Raw genomic sequence first — 13,674 nt, 5'->3', positions numbered from 1 at the left:
AAATGCTGGACTACATTTCCACTCCCTGCATGTTGTTCACAGCTCTATCTTCACCATTGCACTGGCCAACAAATGTCCAGATTCAAAGATTAATTTCCACCAGTAGTTGTGGAAACTTTTTTTTTTTTAAATCTGCAGATACATTTTTCCAGAAAACTTGTATATTCATTTTTCTATTCCTATTAATCAAGTGAATATCTTTCTCACTCCTTATTCCAATAATCTAAGGCAGTGATCAGAATTATTTTTTTTTTTTGGCAACAAACTCCGTGAAAACAGAAGATATTGTCCTTTTCAGCAAAACATGCCTACTTTACAGAAAATCAGAGATCAATTAACTTTTTTCATCTTCTCACATTAAGCAAGTCTCACATAACAAAATATTTCAAAAGATACATCGAAAAAGTATCTTGTTCAGGTAATTCCATCTAAGAAGCAGTGATCATTACCTGGAGGCCATCTCCTTCTATATAAATTCCTACATGTAGATAGATTTCCATGAGCAAATCTACAGATAAGTATAGCTTGTGCCACAAGCACATAAAAGCACAAAAGTTCAAGAGACAATATGCACTCCTCCTGCAGATTAAAATGGCAATGATGTTACACAAACTCGATTTTAAAATTCCTAGTGCTTATTGCATGCTTCCTTTAACCCTTAGTAAAAATCTGTCCTCATACACACTCAGACCATATTAGCTGGTCAAAGACAGACACTGTTTTAACATTAGCAAACATATGCAGTTAGAGTATGAAATCATTGAAGGGGTTTAATGGAAAGAATGGATTATATTATAAAGAAAATGTGGAAAAGTAGGGAAAATGTATGTGAAATTATACACAAGGTGAAAAAAGGAAATTATTTCAGGTACTCAAGTTCCAGAGACAATTCAGAAAAACATTTTAACAGCTCAATTAGATAAATAACATCAAGCATACGTAAATAAAAAGTGTAGTAAAAAACCATACTCAAACATACTCCTGGAATAAGAGGTATGTTGGGCTGTTCAAGTTGCCACACGTCAGCAATCACACCATATCCATTCTCAAATTCATATGCATTCTGCTGTGTTCCAGAGGTTTGTCTGATGGACTCACTATGAGAAACATGTATGATACAGGGGATGGGATCTGATAACATTACTAATAACAGAAAGTAGTTCTTACAAAGCAGGACTTCCAAACTCCACACATTAACTAAAGACTGTTTAATACAGCTGCTGGAAAGGAGAAAGGCTTTCCAAATGTAAAGCCTAATATAGAAGGGACAGCTCAATGCCCCAGGCTGTCAGTTCGGATGTCTTAGGTTAAAGTTTAGGAAAGCCTTATAACCTCCAGATAATAGGTAAAAGTCACAGCCTCAAGAAATGAAACAGTACCATCTCATCGGTGAAAACAAGGCAGACAACTTTTCAGTAATAGTTGAACACTTTTCTTATAAGGTAATGCAGGGCAATGAAGAAAAGGCCAAGAGAAGATCATAACGCAGTAGAGAATAGAGGTCTGTCTTATGATTCTTTTGTTTTATGAACTGGACAGAATCATCTTCTCTTAATTGCCTATGTTTAGCCTGCTGCTTCATACATTTGTTCATGACTCACATTCATCTCAGGAATGGGAATGACAAAAGAAACACTGGATATTTTTACTGCATATTTGAATAAGAAAAAATATCCAAAGTAATGCAAATGCATTTAGGATCCAGGTGAAAGATAAATTTTTGTCAAGACATGTAATGTTATACCATCTACAGCCATTTTGTCTGAAAAATTAATAAACTAATCTGTTTTGGTTATTCATCAAAAAAGATGACTTTTCCCCAGAACAACCTGGGATCATGAAGAAGAAATGCCTGTGACTATATGTGTGAAAACATTAACCCTGGATGGCTTTGAAAAGTTTTATAAAATATAATTCAGTACAAACAGTGGAGTAATTATTGCCTTCCTCTATCTTTCTTTTAAGAATTAAACAATGTGAATATTTTCCCACCATAGGCAGAGCACATTTACAGGAAAACAACCAGTTGGGAACATTCTGCTATAACTGCAAAGTTAAAACTTAAATGCACCACTTTTTCTTAAAAAGGCATAGTAAAGAAACTACAGCTCACAGCACTGCATTTATACTTTCCATAGAGGATTTCTAACATCCACAAAACTCTTATCTGCTACTATTATTTCTAACAAACACCAAAGCAACATGTAGCCTTTTTCATTTAGTGATATGGATTAAGTCTAAGTCCTACACAACAGCAAAGATAACTTGGAAAATTAGCAAAGCTAGTTTACCAGCTAAAAGTATTATGAAGATAAAGTGAAACCAAGAGACTCATGGACCACAGTGTCTACAAATCTCAAAGGAACTGTTAAGAGATAAGCAGTAAGTCCAGAGTGAAACAAAGATATAAGATAAGGATGGACTAATGGACTGAAAAAACGACCTCTTAACTAACCATTTACTTACCTAATATTTACCTAAGAAGACCCATATTTCAGAAGAAACATTTAATCTATGAATTGATGTCTGCTGCAGTTCCACAGCAATATGACAATGACTAAAGAAAAAAGAAATCTCCAAAAGCTGTTGGTTTCCACCTCTAGGATCTGAGCATGTAGGTCAGAGCGGAGCAAGGACATTGCTCCTGCCTACCCTTGTGCTAGAAAAATCACTAGAAAGTGAAATCGATTTTTCTAGAACAATGACAGGGAAGGGAAAAATCAACGTATGCCATAAGGCTGGACAAGATATATGAAAGCTCATGGGCATGTTTACTGAATGAACATTGAGAATGAAATACTGAAGGCTAAGCAAGTTTTCAAGCAGCTTCCATTCATCACTTAGTGACCGTAGAAATCCCGTTCTTCTCTCAGACTCTTTTTGAAAAACTATGTTTAAGCAAGAAAGATATCTGCAATGAGCATTCTAGATCATTTAGCATCTAGGGATGTGAAAGTTTATATACTAAGTTTTTATTTGAATGTCTACTTAGGAAAAACACCATATTGCAATTTTTAACTTTGTCTTTATCTCATATACCCATAAATCTTATTTGTTACTGGTATTCACAACTGCTTTATTATAACTAAAACAACCAAACAGAAAACTAAGTTTTCTATTTCACCTGTTAAACTCCTGAATTCATGAAGCTGCTGTCTTATATCCTCCAAAGACAACAGGCATGAAACAGTAATTCATGTACTGCAGTAACTCTGCTTTATGCTTTTCATATGCTGCCTGCAGGCACAGTGAATAGGAATAAAAATTGGAATACAACACCAACAAATCTTGTTCTGTTCTCTGTATCTATGCTGCTAGCTCCCACACTCTGACTTTTTATTACAGTTCCTACAGCTCTGGGAAGTCACAGACCCACAGACACAGCGAAAACAGCAGCTCTCCTCCCTTCAGGTTCTTGTTCCCAGAAGGAAAGGAAAAATGGTAGAAGCAGTGTGCTGTTCCCTCCCCATTTCAGAGGCTGAGATCAGTGGGCCGTGGAGAGTTTTACACCAAGGAAGCCAGAAGCAGGTGTTATTGGGAGGTCTAATGGCAACACTGGATGAAGATATATAATTTTATTAACTAGCATTTTGCATTCTTTTAGTATATTGACTCACTGTCCTGTATTTCACTTTGCTTCTTACAGCAAAAAAAGGGAAGCTTCTTCCTATAAAAGCAAAGTGATTCTATATCCTGCATTGCTGTGTTCCCTCTTGTTAACCAGTGGGCATAAAAGAGCTTTCTTCTGTCTCCAAGTTACTGTTTGCAAATAAAGGAAATGTCCTTTCACCTCCCCTAACAATTGGAAAGTGTACGGGCACTGAGAACTCAAAACAGCTAGCTTTCTGCGTGTCCTCAGTACTAAACATATCATTATCTTCTCAAAATGGAAGTTTCCAAGGAAACAAGAAGAAAAGAGGATATGGGAAATGTAAATTTAAAAGAGCAAAACACAACAAAAAGTCGGATGTTTATTTTTTTTGCTAATTTACATACACGTGTACGCTGCTATTAAGTTGCAATTATGGTCCATGGGCTTGTAATTTCATTCATATATTAACAGCACTAGTTACTTGGATTGTCAAGATCAATCCTCTGTCATGCTAATAGCTGCATATTCACAAAGGAATTCTTGTTCTAAAAGCTATTATCTAAATAGACAATACAGACAATAAGAAGCGTCCGCCTCATGTTGACAGAAATAAATAAATAAATAAATAAATAAATAAATAAATAGATAGTTAAAGTCATAAAGGAAATCTCTATTTGAATCAGGAACTGAGAACAGATCTCCTCAGTATGTTGTTAATCGACACAAAGACTGTGGACAACTGCATCCACTGCAGGCTCCCTGCTTGAAAATGGCTTTCCTAGAAATTTAGAGTGTACCTATAGTTTTATTGTTAATCATGATAATATGGTGTGTTTTCAGCAGAGATGTCTGGTTTTGCACTTTCTTAAGAAAGTCATCAAGCTATCTTGACTAATTTTGTTTTTCTGATGATCTTTTGTTAAGCTTTGAGCATCATTTAAAACATATTTGGCTGCAAGTTCAAAACAAAGAAAAAAAAATCAAATCCAAAGCAGTGAGGAAGGAAAACTGCATTTCCAGATAGTCTTTAGTTACTACTAGAATAGGACTGTTCATCCAGCTTCGGGCAGAAAACTGGACCAGATGACCTTTAGCAGTCCCTTCCAACTTGAATTATCCTAAGGTTTTATGAGACTGCTGTTTTGGGGAATGCCTGCAGAAGTCACTTATGATTTGATTTACATGGAACATCTTATTACTGGCTTCTCTCAGACTAAGTGGAAAGGGAATGGCATTGTGACCTGTAAAATCACTTCCAATCGCTACTGTTGACAATGACTTTAATCTGTTCACTGGGACACACGTGTTATTTTGCTTGGATGAAAGCCCATTATTAAGAAAAAAAAAAAAAAAAAGAAATTGACTTGGAAGAATAAAGAAACAAAACCCAAAATCTAAAACTCACAATAGAAGAATAAGAATTCTTAAGTTTGATTTTCATGTGTCAAAGCACACGAGTATGAGAGTTGTGATCACTGTGCCCATGGCCAAAAAGAAAAAAAAAAACAAAAACACAACAAAACAGGCTTTCCTCAAATACAGCACTTAGATGCAGTTTCCACTGCATAAAAGCATCTGTTCAAGTTATCAGCAGCAGAATATACATTAGTGTAATTGTATATGCCTTGACTACCTTGTCAAGAACTGCATAACCAAATGCAGCAAGAGTTATAGTTCACTGATGGCTAGCGAATTAACTCCTGTGAATAGATCAATAAACAGCCTTGCTCCTGATTTGTTTAAATATGTTAAATGGGCAGTTTCTCCCTGAGAAGGAATCATGTAGTAAAGTATTGTGATCCCCAAAAGGCAAAAAATGAAAACGTTTAGTTGCTGTACTCTCTTCTCAGTTTTCTCTGTTCTCTTTCGTGCAATTTAAAACAAAAACACTAGTAGGTTCTAAGTGGATACTTCAATGTCTGAAAGGTGTAAAGGAAAAGTTCTGACCTAAAAAAACCACCTTCAGTTGAGGCTACAAATACTATCCTGATCCCATAAAGTCTACACAGGTTTTACCACTGGCTTCAATACAACCAGGATTCCACTTCCTGAGAAATACAAAAGTGTCTTTTTTCCATTTCTTTGCATGGGCACCATACTTGCAATGACTTATACAGAAAACTGTGCGGTAGAAGAAGCCACATAAGTACTTGGAGTTGTGCTGTGACATGAATAGGGTGTCATTATATGTCTAACAAACAAGGCAATCCTCTCCCCTCCTCACCCTCCAAAACAGAGAAAGGTATGAAAAATTAGTTCCTGAGCTTAAAAGCCACAGATTGAAGCCAAAAACACACAGCTTAAAAACAAAATGTATTGGCCCGCTCCCCACTAACACACAGACAGCTGTGCTACGCGTACATACCGTTACATGTGTTATGCAAACATTGCAGAGTGTTTCTTTGCTGTTGTTTTGGTTAAAATCATCTGCTTTTGTTGTTTCTTTCTCTTGCTTACAGGAGAAACAAAATGGAACAAAACAAAATAGCTCCCCGGAAACTCACTTTTCAGACCAAAAAAATGGCTTATAAAAAGTTTCTAAGAGAATTTATCTTTCCATATAAAAGGTGAAAACATGAAGAAAGAGGTATCTGCAAAATATATCAAACCATTTCTGAGAAGCTTAAAAATGCAAATATCTGGAATTTACTATTCTTTAAAGAAATTTTTAGAAAGTTATTATTTTGTGTACTTCTTAATTGTTCGTTTAAATCTACAAGCTAGGACAAACATCTGCAATTACAGTATATCTTTCTTTTATTACGGTACAAACATATACTAACAAATACAACTTGGTCCTGAAATAATAGTCTTATACATTTAAAGAAGGAGAATCCAGCAGGGTTCTCTATGTAAACTATGAGCTTTCTATGCACATTATCTCCAGCCTGTGTCCCCAAGTAAATTTGCCTTCTAAATACCTACCCAAAGATACATTCATATACTACTTGCCTAATGCATATTCAAGCAGGGAGCTTGTATCCATCAGCAGAACCTAATTACGATAATTCGAGTTAAAAATATGATTTAGGATCCTATACATTAATGCCCAATAAGAAAGAAATTATTTTCCACTTTTTGGAGTCTCTGTGCTATGCTAAATTAAGCAAAATGATAGCAACAGTGACAAACCATGCATTAGAAATATTTCAAAAACAGCAGGGAGGAGGGAGAGGGGTAACAAGCATTACAGTATCTATTAACTAACAGAATGTTTATGGAAATAGGGATAAGATGCACATGCATGCCAAAAGAATTCTTATCTATAGCACCATAAGAAAATATATCAAAATAAATTAATGAGGTGATGCAGCCTTAAGTATAACACCATAAGCATCCAGCCATTAGTTTATTCTAAAATGCATTTTAATTGCTCCTATCACAATGACCTCCTTTCACAATCATGAAAATGTTTTATATGTTTCCACTTATAACCCAGTATTCATTAAGTACCATTAAAGATTTATTTAACATCAAATGTTACCATACACAATTAGAGCATAGATAAAGTACTTTGTGCATATTAAAAGAGTTTCTAAAACTGAATTCCTTCTTTATGTGCTGCTTCAGTCATTCTGGAACAATGAATACTTTTGACTTTATCAGTTACAGATAAGATGTGTTGAGAAGGCACATACAGTAAGCAGTACTAGGACTCTTCCTGCAAAGCTACACAGCAAAATGAGAAACTCATAACAAATCTTCTTGTAGGTAATACCACATCATATTTCTCACACAACCACATTACTGACTATGCCAGTCTCTACAGTGTGTAAGTCATCTGATTACCCACAAATATTCTGTGGTTAAGAAACTATCTCAAAGTTAGTACTGGAAAAATTCCAACCCTCATTCAGGCAGTGGCCTTGCTGACTGTAGCATGTGAAATCTGACAACCAGAAAAACAGGATAAAGTTCAAAGCAAGTTTTCAATGCCTCTACTGATTAAACTTTCAAAGTTACACTGTTTACCAAAAGCCGCCTGCTTTAAGAAGTGACAGATCTGAAAGAAGAACACAGATTTGTGGTGCAACAAAATGCATTGTAGTAGTACACAAACAGGCAAAATTTCCCAAGAAAATATTTTCTTCTGTATTTTCAATATTTTACCTCGTTGTGAACTTTAATGAAGGAGAACAAATAAGTATGTTCACTGAATGGACTGATTCAACACCAATACCTGTTGAATTGTTCAAAGTTCTTGAACATTGTATTTAACTGATATCCCATTTTCAGCCTACCTGGTGTATTCAGCAGCCTGGACATCTTGCAAGAATAGGAGATAAACTGCTCGCAGTATTCAGCACTACTGGTAATGGCAGAAATTTGGTCCATCGTTGCACTGTAGTTGAGCTGCAGTACAGACAACTTTTCTGGGCTGCTGCCTCCCACAGAAGTCTGCATTTGCAGATCATGGTACACAGTTGTCCAAACTTTATCCTCTGAAAGAGAGGGGGGAAAGACAAGACAAAAAGTGGTAAAAGACTGTGCTGGTTTGACTGAAAGTAAGCTAATTTTTTTCATGCGGTTAGAAACCTTTCTTTTTTGTAGCTAGCACATTCACTATTTGGACTTAGCTTGGGAACAAGAAGATAACAGCCCAGGACAGAGTTAATGTTTTTAATTGCTCTGGTCTGAGAGCCAAGGACACTCTGAGCTCTGCCCACAGGTGTGAGGCATCAAGGAAGGAGGGCATGGATGGGGCAGAGCTTGACTGACATCCAGACTGATCAATAACAGTATTCCATCCCATTAGCATCATGCTTCATATCTAAGAAGAGTGAGGATCTTCTGGTTAGTTCTTCTTTTTTTTCGGAGCCTGGACAGAGACCTGTTCAGGCGAGTTCTTTGTTGGAGTTTATTTGGTTTATTTTTGGTTTATCCTATTATTTTGCAGAACCCCTGGGCCTTTCTGCCTTTTACTCTCTCTCCAGGACTGGCTATTTGAGACCAGGTGCTGTGTGGATGGTGTTTGTGAGAAATTGCATTGAGTATCTCTTATTTTATATTCTATTTCTATTTTATATATATTAGTAATACTAGTAGTACACCACTATTATTTTGGTTTTTTATTAAACTGTGTTTATCTCAATCCATGAGTTTCTCCCTTTCCTCTTGATTCTCTCCCCTAATTGTGGGGAGGGTGGGCACAGCAAGCAAGCGGCTATTGTGGTTATATTGCCAGCTTGGCTTAAACTGCAACAAAGACACACAGTGGAACTGAATTAAAATACAGCTAGGTCTTTGACAAAAGATAAAAATGTTCTGCAAGATACTTTTTTGAGGAGTAGTGGAGAAGAAAGGCATTGCACATGAAAAGTCATCATATGAGAGTGTAGCTGCAGCACCTATGAACCAATGAAAGGAGGAAACCCTGATTGCTTTCATAGTTTCGATAATCAATACACTCTGTGAATAGAATTCCTTGAATAACTGATGCTAATGGTGACTAATATGGAACTAATAAGGATTAGCTTTGATCAGAAATTGATTAGAAGGACATAACACCGATGCACTAAAGATTCAAGGTTTCTATGTGAGGAAAATTTACTCTGCATGGTAAGTTGCGGTGGGCTAGAAACAGTGCTTTGCAGTACTGTAACAACAGGGATGCACCAGATTCTTATGTGATGACATCATTTAGTGATTAATACTGAGAACACTGTAGTTTATCAAGGTTTCCACAGTTTTACCTAAACAGTGTTACCCAGGGTAAACCAAAATTACTGCTTACTGAGACTTTTACAATAGCAGCACCATAACACCTCCCTGCTTGTGGTTATGGTACAGGTATCAACATAAGAAATAACAGAAGTAGGAGACAATGAAAATATAAAAGCTTCTGTTTAGTGTGAAAAGACAAAAGGAAGGGGGAAGGACAACCTTATCTGATAATAAGAAATATAGTAGCATTGACTGAATCTCAACACTTCCCACAGCATAGTGCACATGCATGTGTGTAATATCCAGCCTACAATAGACTCTGTATGCTTTTTACTGCTTTAAACTACTGAACAGCAAGTCACCAGAAGTATTACTGTGTGCCATTTGTCAGTAGTTACCAGAGGAGACTTAATATGAGATGTCATAATAATGAAACAACACTCCACACACCTCTTGTTGGAAGATTTGTGGAGGCTGGAAGGTAGTTTAGAAAGGTAATACAGGAAAGGCACAGAAATTTTCCTTGTATAGACCAACCATTACTTTTCCTTATAGGGGCATTCCAAAGAACCAAAATGAAAAAAATATTATCTGATAAAGACATAGGGTTTCAGAATTAAAACAATGAAAATTCTGTCAATATTAGTGATACTGTTTTGCTGGAAGAATACTATTCTATCACTTAGATATGAAGAAGTTGTAAATTCAAGTTGACTAGCTACCAGTGTAAAAAACCACTGTCTCAGCGGATACTTACTACATATAGTGTTCATCTCAAATAGCCAAGGACTGAAACAGGTCAATCCTCCTCTGTATTACTACAAAAGGCTGACAGAAAATGAAACAAATAAAATTATCTTTTTCCTACAGATTATCCTTTAGCATATTACCACAAAGCTTCCTAGAAGTGCATCAGGTCTTGTCACTCATATTAGGTTGGTGCAAAAGTAATTGCAGTTTCACACTGTGAATTTTAAATCAATATAACTAGGTTCAATCACATCTTTATTAATCAAAATAGGAATAGGAACCATTACAATCAACACACTTTTGCCAATGAGAAATAGTCTGTTTATTCCTGTAGCATAAAAATCCATGCTTCAGGATTCAACAAACTCTTGGAAAGCATTTGCTGCATCGTGCTGGTTGTGGAAGCACTTTCCCTGCAAAAAGTTGTTGAGATGCTTGAAGAAGTGGTTTTTGGATGGCAAGGGTTCAGGTGAATGTGGCGGATGAGGCAAAACTTCATAGCCCGATTAGTTCAACTTTTGAAGTGTGGGTTGTGCAATGTGCAGTCAGGCATTTGTCATGGAGAAGAATCAGGCCCTTTCTGTTGACCAGTGGTGGCTGCAGGTGCTGCAGTTTTCAGTGCATCTCATTGATGTGCTGAGCAGACTTCTCAGATGTAATGGTTTTGCTGGGATTCAGAAAGCCGCAGTGGATCAGACCAACAGCGCAGAACCAGACAGTGACCATGACCTCTTTTGGTGCAAGTTTGGCTTTGGAAAGTGCCTTGGAGGTTCTTCTCAGTCCAACCACTGGTCATTGCCAGTTGTTATACAAAATCCATTTGTTATCACGTGTCACAATCAATGGTTCACTGTTGTTGCGTAGAATAAGACAACACTTCAAAACAATTTTTTTTTTCCCCCCCCCGGTCAGCTTGTGAGGTACCCACTTATCACACTTTTTCACCTTTCCAATTTTCTTCAAATGATGAACAACCATGGTCAACGTTGAGTTCTTGTTGAGTTCTTCGGCAGCTTCTCGTGTAGTTATAAGTGGATCAGTTTCAATGACTGCCATTGACTGGTCGTTGTCAGCTTCCAATGGCCGGGCACTATGCTCCTCATTCTTGAGGCTCTCATCTCCTTTGTCAAATTTCTTGAACCACCACTGCACTGTACATTCGTCAGCAGTTCCTGGGCTGAAGGCATTGTTGATGTTGCAAGTTGTCTCCTTTTCCTGACAAGCCATTTTGAACTCAAATTAGAAAATTGCTTGAATTTGCTGTTTGTCTATTATTATTTCTGTAGTCTAAAATAAATATAAAATAAGCAGCAAGTAACAAGTCAGTAGCAAAAAAATAAAGTGAGAAAAGCACATAAAAATGATGTCTAACATAACGACATTTATTTAAGAATATATTTGATATCAAATGGCAAATTTCAGCAATGCAAAAACTGCAGTTACTTTTGCACCAACCTAAAATTTATCATCAATAGTTATTTCACATTTTAAGTTTTCTGTTTTTCTTTTAATTTTATTTTTTGCTGTTTTATATACTTCTATTAGTGAAGGCTGAGTCAAAGAAATGTGTCTTGGACTCAGAAGAGGAAATGTGGAACTTTACAAAAATCTGTTAGAATCTATCCTGGTGCCTCAAGCTGGCCCCATTTCCTGGATGAACCAGCCAGGCCTTTGCCCCAGACAGTTCAGCTGGTCCTGCAGAGGAACACCACTGACCACAGTTTTCCTTCCAGAGTTGCAGAGATGAAAACACGTCATGCTGCCAGCTTCAGTGTATTTATCACAAAAACAGATTCTCCAGGGAGATCACCAGGCAGTTTCAGAGAATACTAATTCACCTGACAGGGCTTTACAGTGATAAAACCTATAAAATGTAGTACAGAGTAGTAGGTTTTCAATTCACCTATGTAAATCTCATACTGTTTAATGTAAATCTCTGAGTCATTCTAAAACCTGTGGCTAAACACTGCACTTCAGTATTTTAACTACATGAAAATACTTTGATAAACTGAGGCACACTCAAAAGCGCTTCAGTACTTCTTCACCAAGTTCACAGAAATTTACTTACATACGCTGATGAGCTTCGGGTGTGATCAAGAGTAAAGTTAAATTTACATGTTACTTCCATACTCTGCCTTATTTTCCTTATTTTTCACTGCATAGCGTCAGGCTATTTTGGATTACATGGAATCATGTAGAACCATGTGTTTGTAAGTGATATGGTGCAAGTCTTTCCAAGCAATTGTTTGGAGATAATGTAAGCAAAGCAGATGGATCCTTCACAGGCAGTACACATCACTAGCCAAATGAGATTAAATCCAGCAGGTGATGCAAGATGGTTATTATTTTAATATTCATATCCTTAGTCCAAAGCTCTATATCACACCCAATATTATTCTTGCAGCAAGAAAAAAAAATAATTAAAAAGGCAGAGGAAAGGAAGAAGAGTAATTCTTATTTCTGTATTGCTTTCATCACACTCCCAAGTACTGAGGAAAAAATGATAATTGTCACTTGTCAAGTTATATAGAGAATACAACACAGTTTTGTTGAGAGTCTGAGATGGAAGTTCACTGCAGATTAATTTCAATAAAGCATAGTTTATACATTCACTGACAGCAATGTCTCATTTTTGGCAGAAAACAATGTGCATGTAAGTGCTCTAACATGTTAGTAATGCATGTACTAGGCCAGTTAGAGGCTCATCCTGGATTTCTGAGCCAGCAAAGACTCCTAGATGACCCATTAGGGAGCCATAGAAATGTCATGAGCAATAGGAGTTGCATTAGGGATCATGTTACAGAATCACAGAATGTTAGGTATTGGAAGGGATCTCAAAAGGTCATCTAGTCCAATCCCCCTGCCAGAGCAGGAACACCTAAATCAGATTATAGAGAAACATGTCCAGGCGTGTTTTGAATGTCTCCAGAGAAGACTCCACAACCTCTCTGGGCAGCCTGTTCCAGTGGTCTGTGACTCTCACTGTGAATAAGTTTCTTCTCATATTTAAGTGGAACCTCCTATGTTTCAGTTTGCACCCATTGTCCCTTATCTTAACATTGTTTGTCACTGAGAAGAGCCTGGCTCCGTCCTTGTGACACTCACCCTTTACTCTGGTCCCTATGTATGACAACCCCACAGTTCACACCATGTGTCTGAGGGCGTTGTCCAGTCTCTTCTTGAACACTGTCAGGCTTGGGGCCGTGACACCTCCCTGGGGAGCCTGTTCCAGTGCTCCACCACCCTCTGGGTGAAAAACCTCTTCCTAATGTCCAACCTAAACCTTTCCTGGCACATCTTCCTGCCATTCCCTCTGGTTCCGTCATTGGTCACCAGAGAGAAGAGATCAGTGCCTGCCCCTCCTTCTCCCTTTGTGAGAAAGCTGTAGCCACCAAGAGGTCTCCCCTCAGTCTCCTCAAATGTCTTCCCCTCCAAATCCTTCACCAAATGATCTTTTACTAATCACAGATAACTGGATGAGCTCAATTAAAGTTTTAAATTAACCGTTTAGCTTAAATAAGTATGTTTTAAATGGAATTAATTACTTGGAATTATAAGGTCATGAGATTTTTAATATACTGTCTGATTCATGTTACTTAGTAAGCTGAATTTGCTGAAATCCAAACTGCTACGACATTTGATACAATTCTAGAGAAAATCGCCTCATG

The 13,674-nt window shown here is 37.1% G+C and overlaps 1 protein-coding gene across 5 annotated transcripts in view; it reads right to left on the bottom strand.

Annotated features, from left to right (window-relative positions):
* Positions 1-13,674, bottom strand: part of CNTNAP2 (contactin associated protein 2) — a 1,147,495-nt gene that overhangs the window by 345,492 nt on the left and 788,329 nt on the right. For all 5 annotated transcript variants that reach the window (XM_065052118.1, XM_065052119.1, XM_065052115.1 and 2 more), the window contains exon 13: positions 7,834-8,034. In XM_065052118.1, the coding sequence (XP_064908190.1) occupies positions 7,834-8,034 (201 nt within the window). The remainder of the gene's footprint in view (positions 1-7,833; positions 8,035-13,674) is intronic.

The sequence above is a fragment of the Columba livia genome, chromosome 2 (genome assembly GCF_036013475.1).
Source record: "Columba livia isolate bColLiv1 breed racing homer chromosome 2, bColLiv1.pat.W.v2, whole genome shotgun sequence".
Classification (NCBI taxonomy): domain Eukaryota; kingdom Metazoa; phylum Chordata; class Aves; order Columbiformes; family Columbidae; genus Columba; species Columba livia.
The sequence above is the reverse complement of the archived record's forward strand: the minus strand, read 5'-3'. Positions and strand labels throughout refer to the sequence as shown.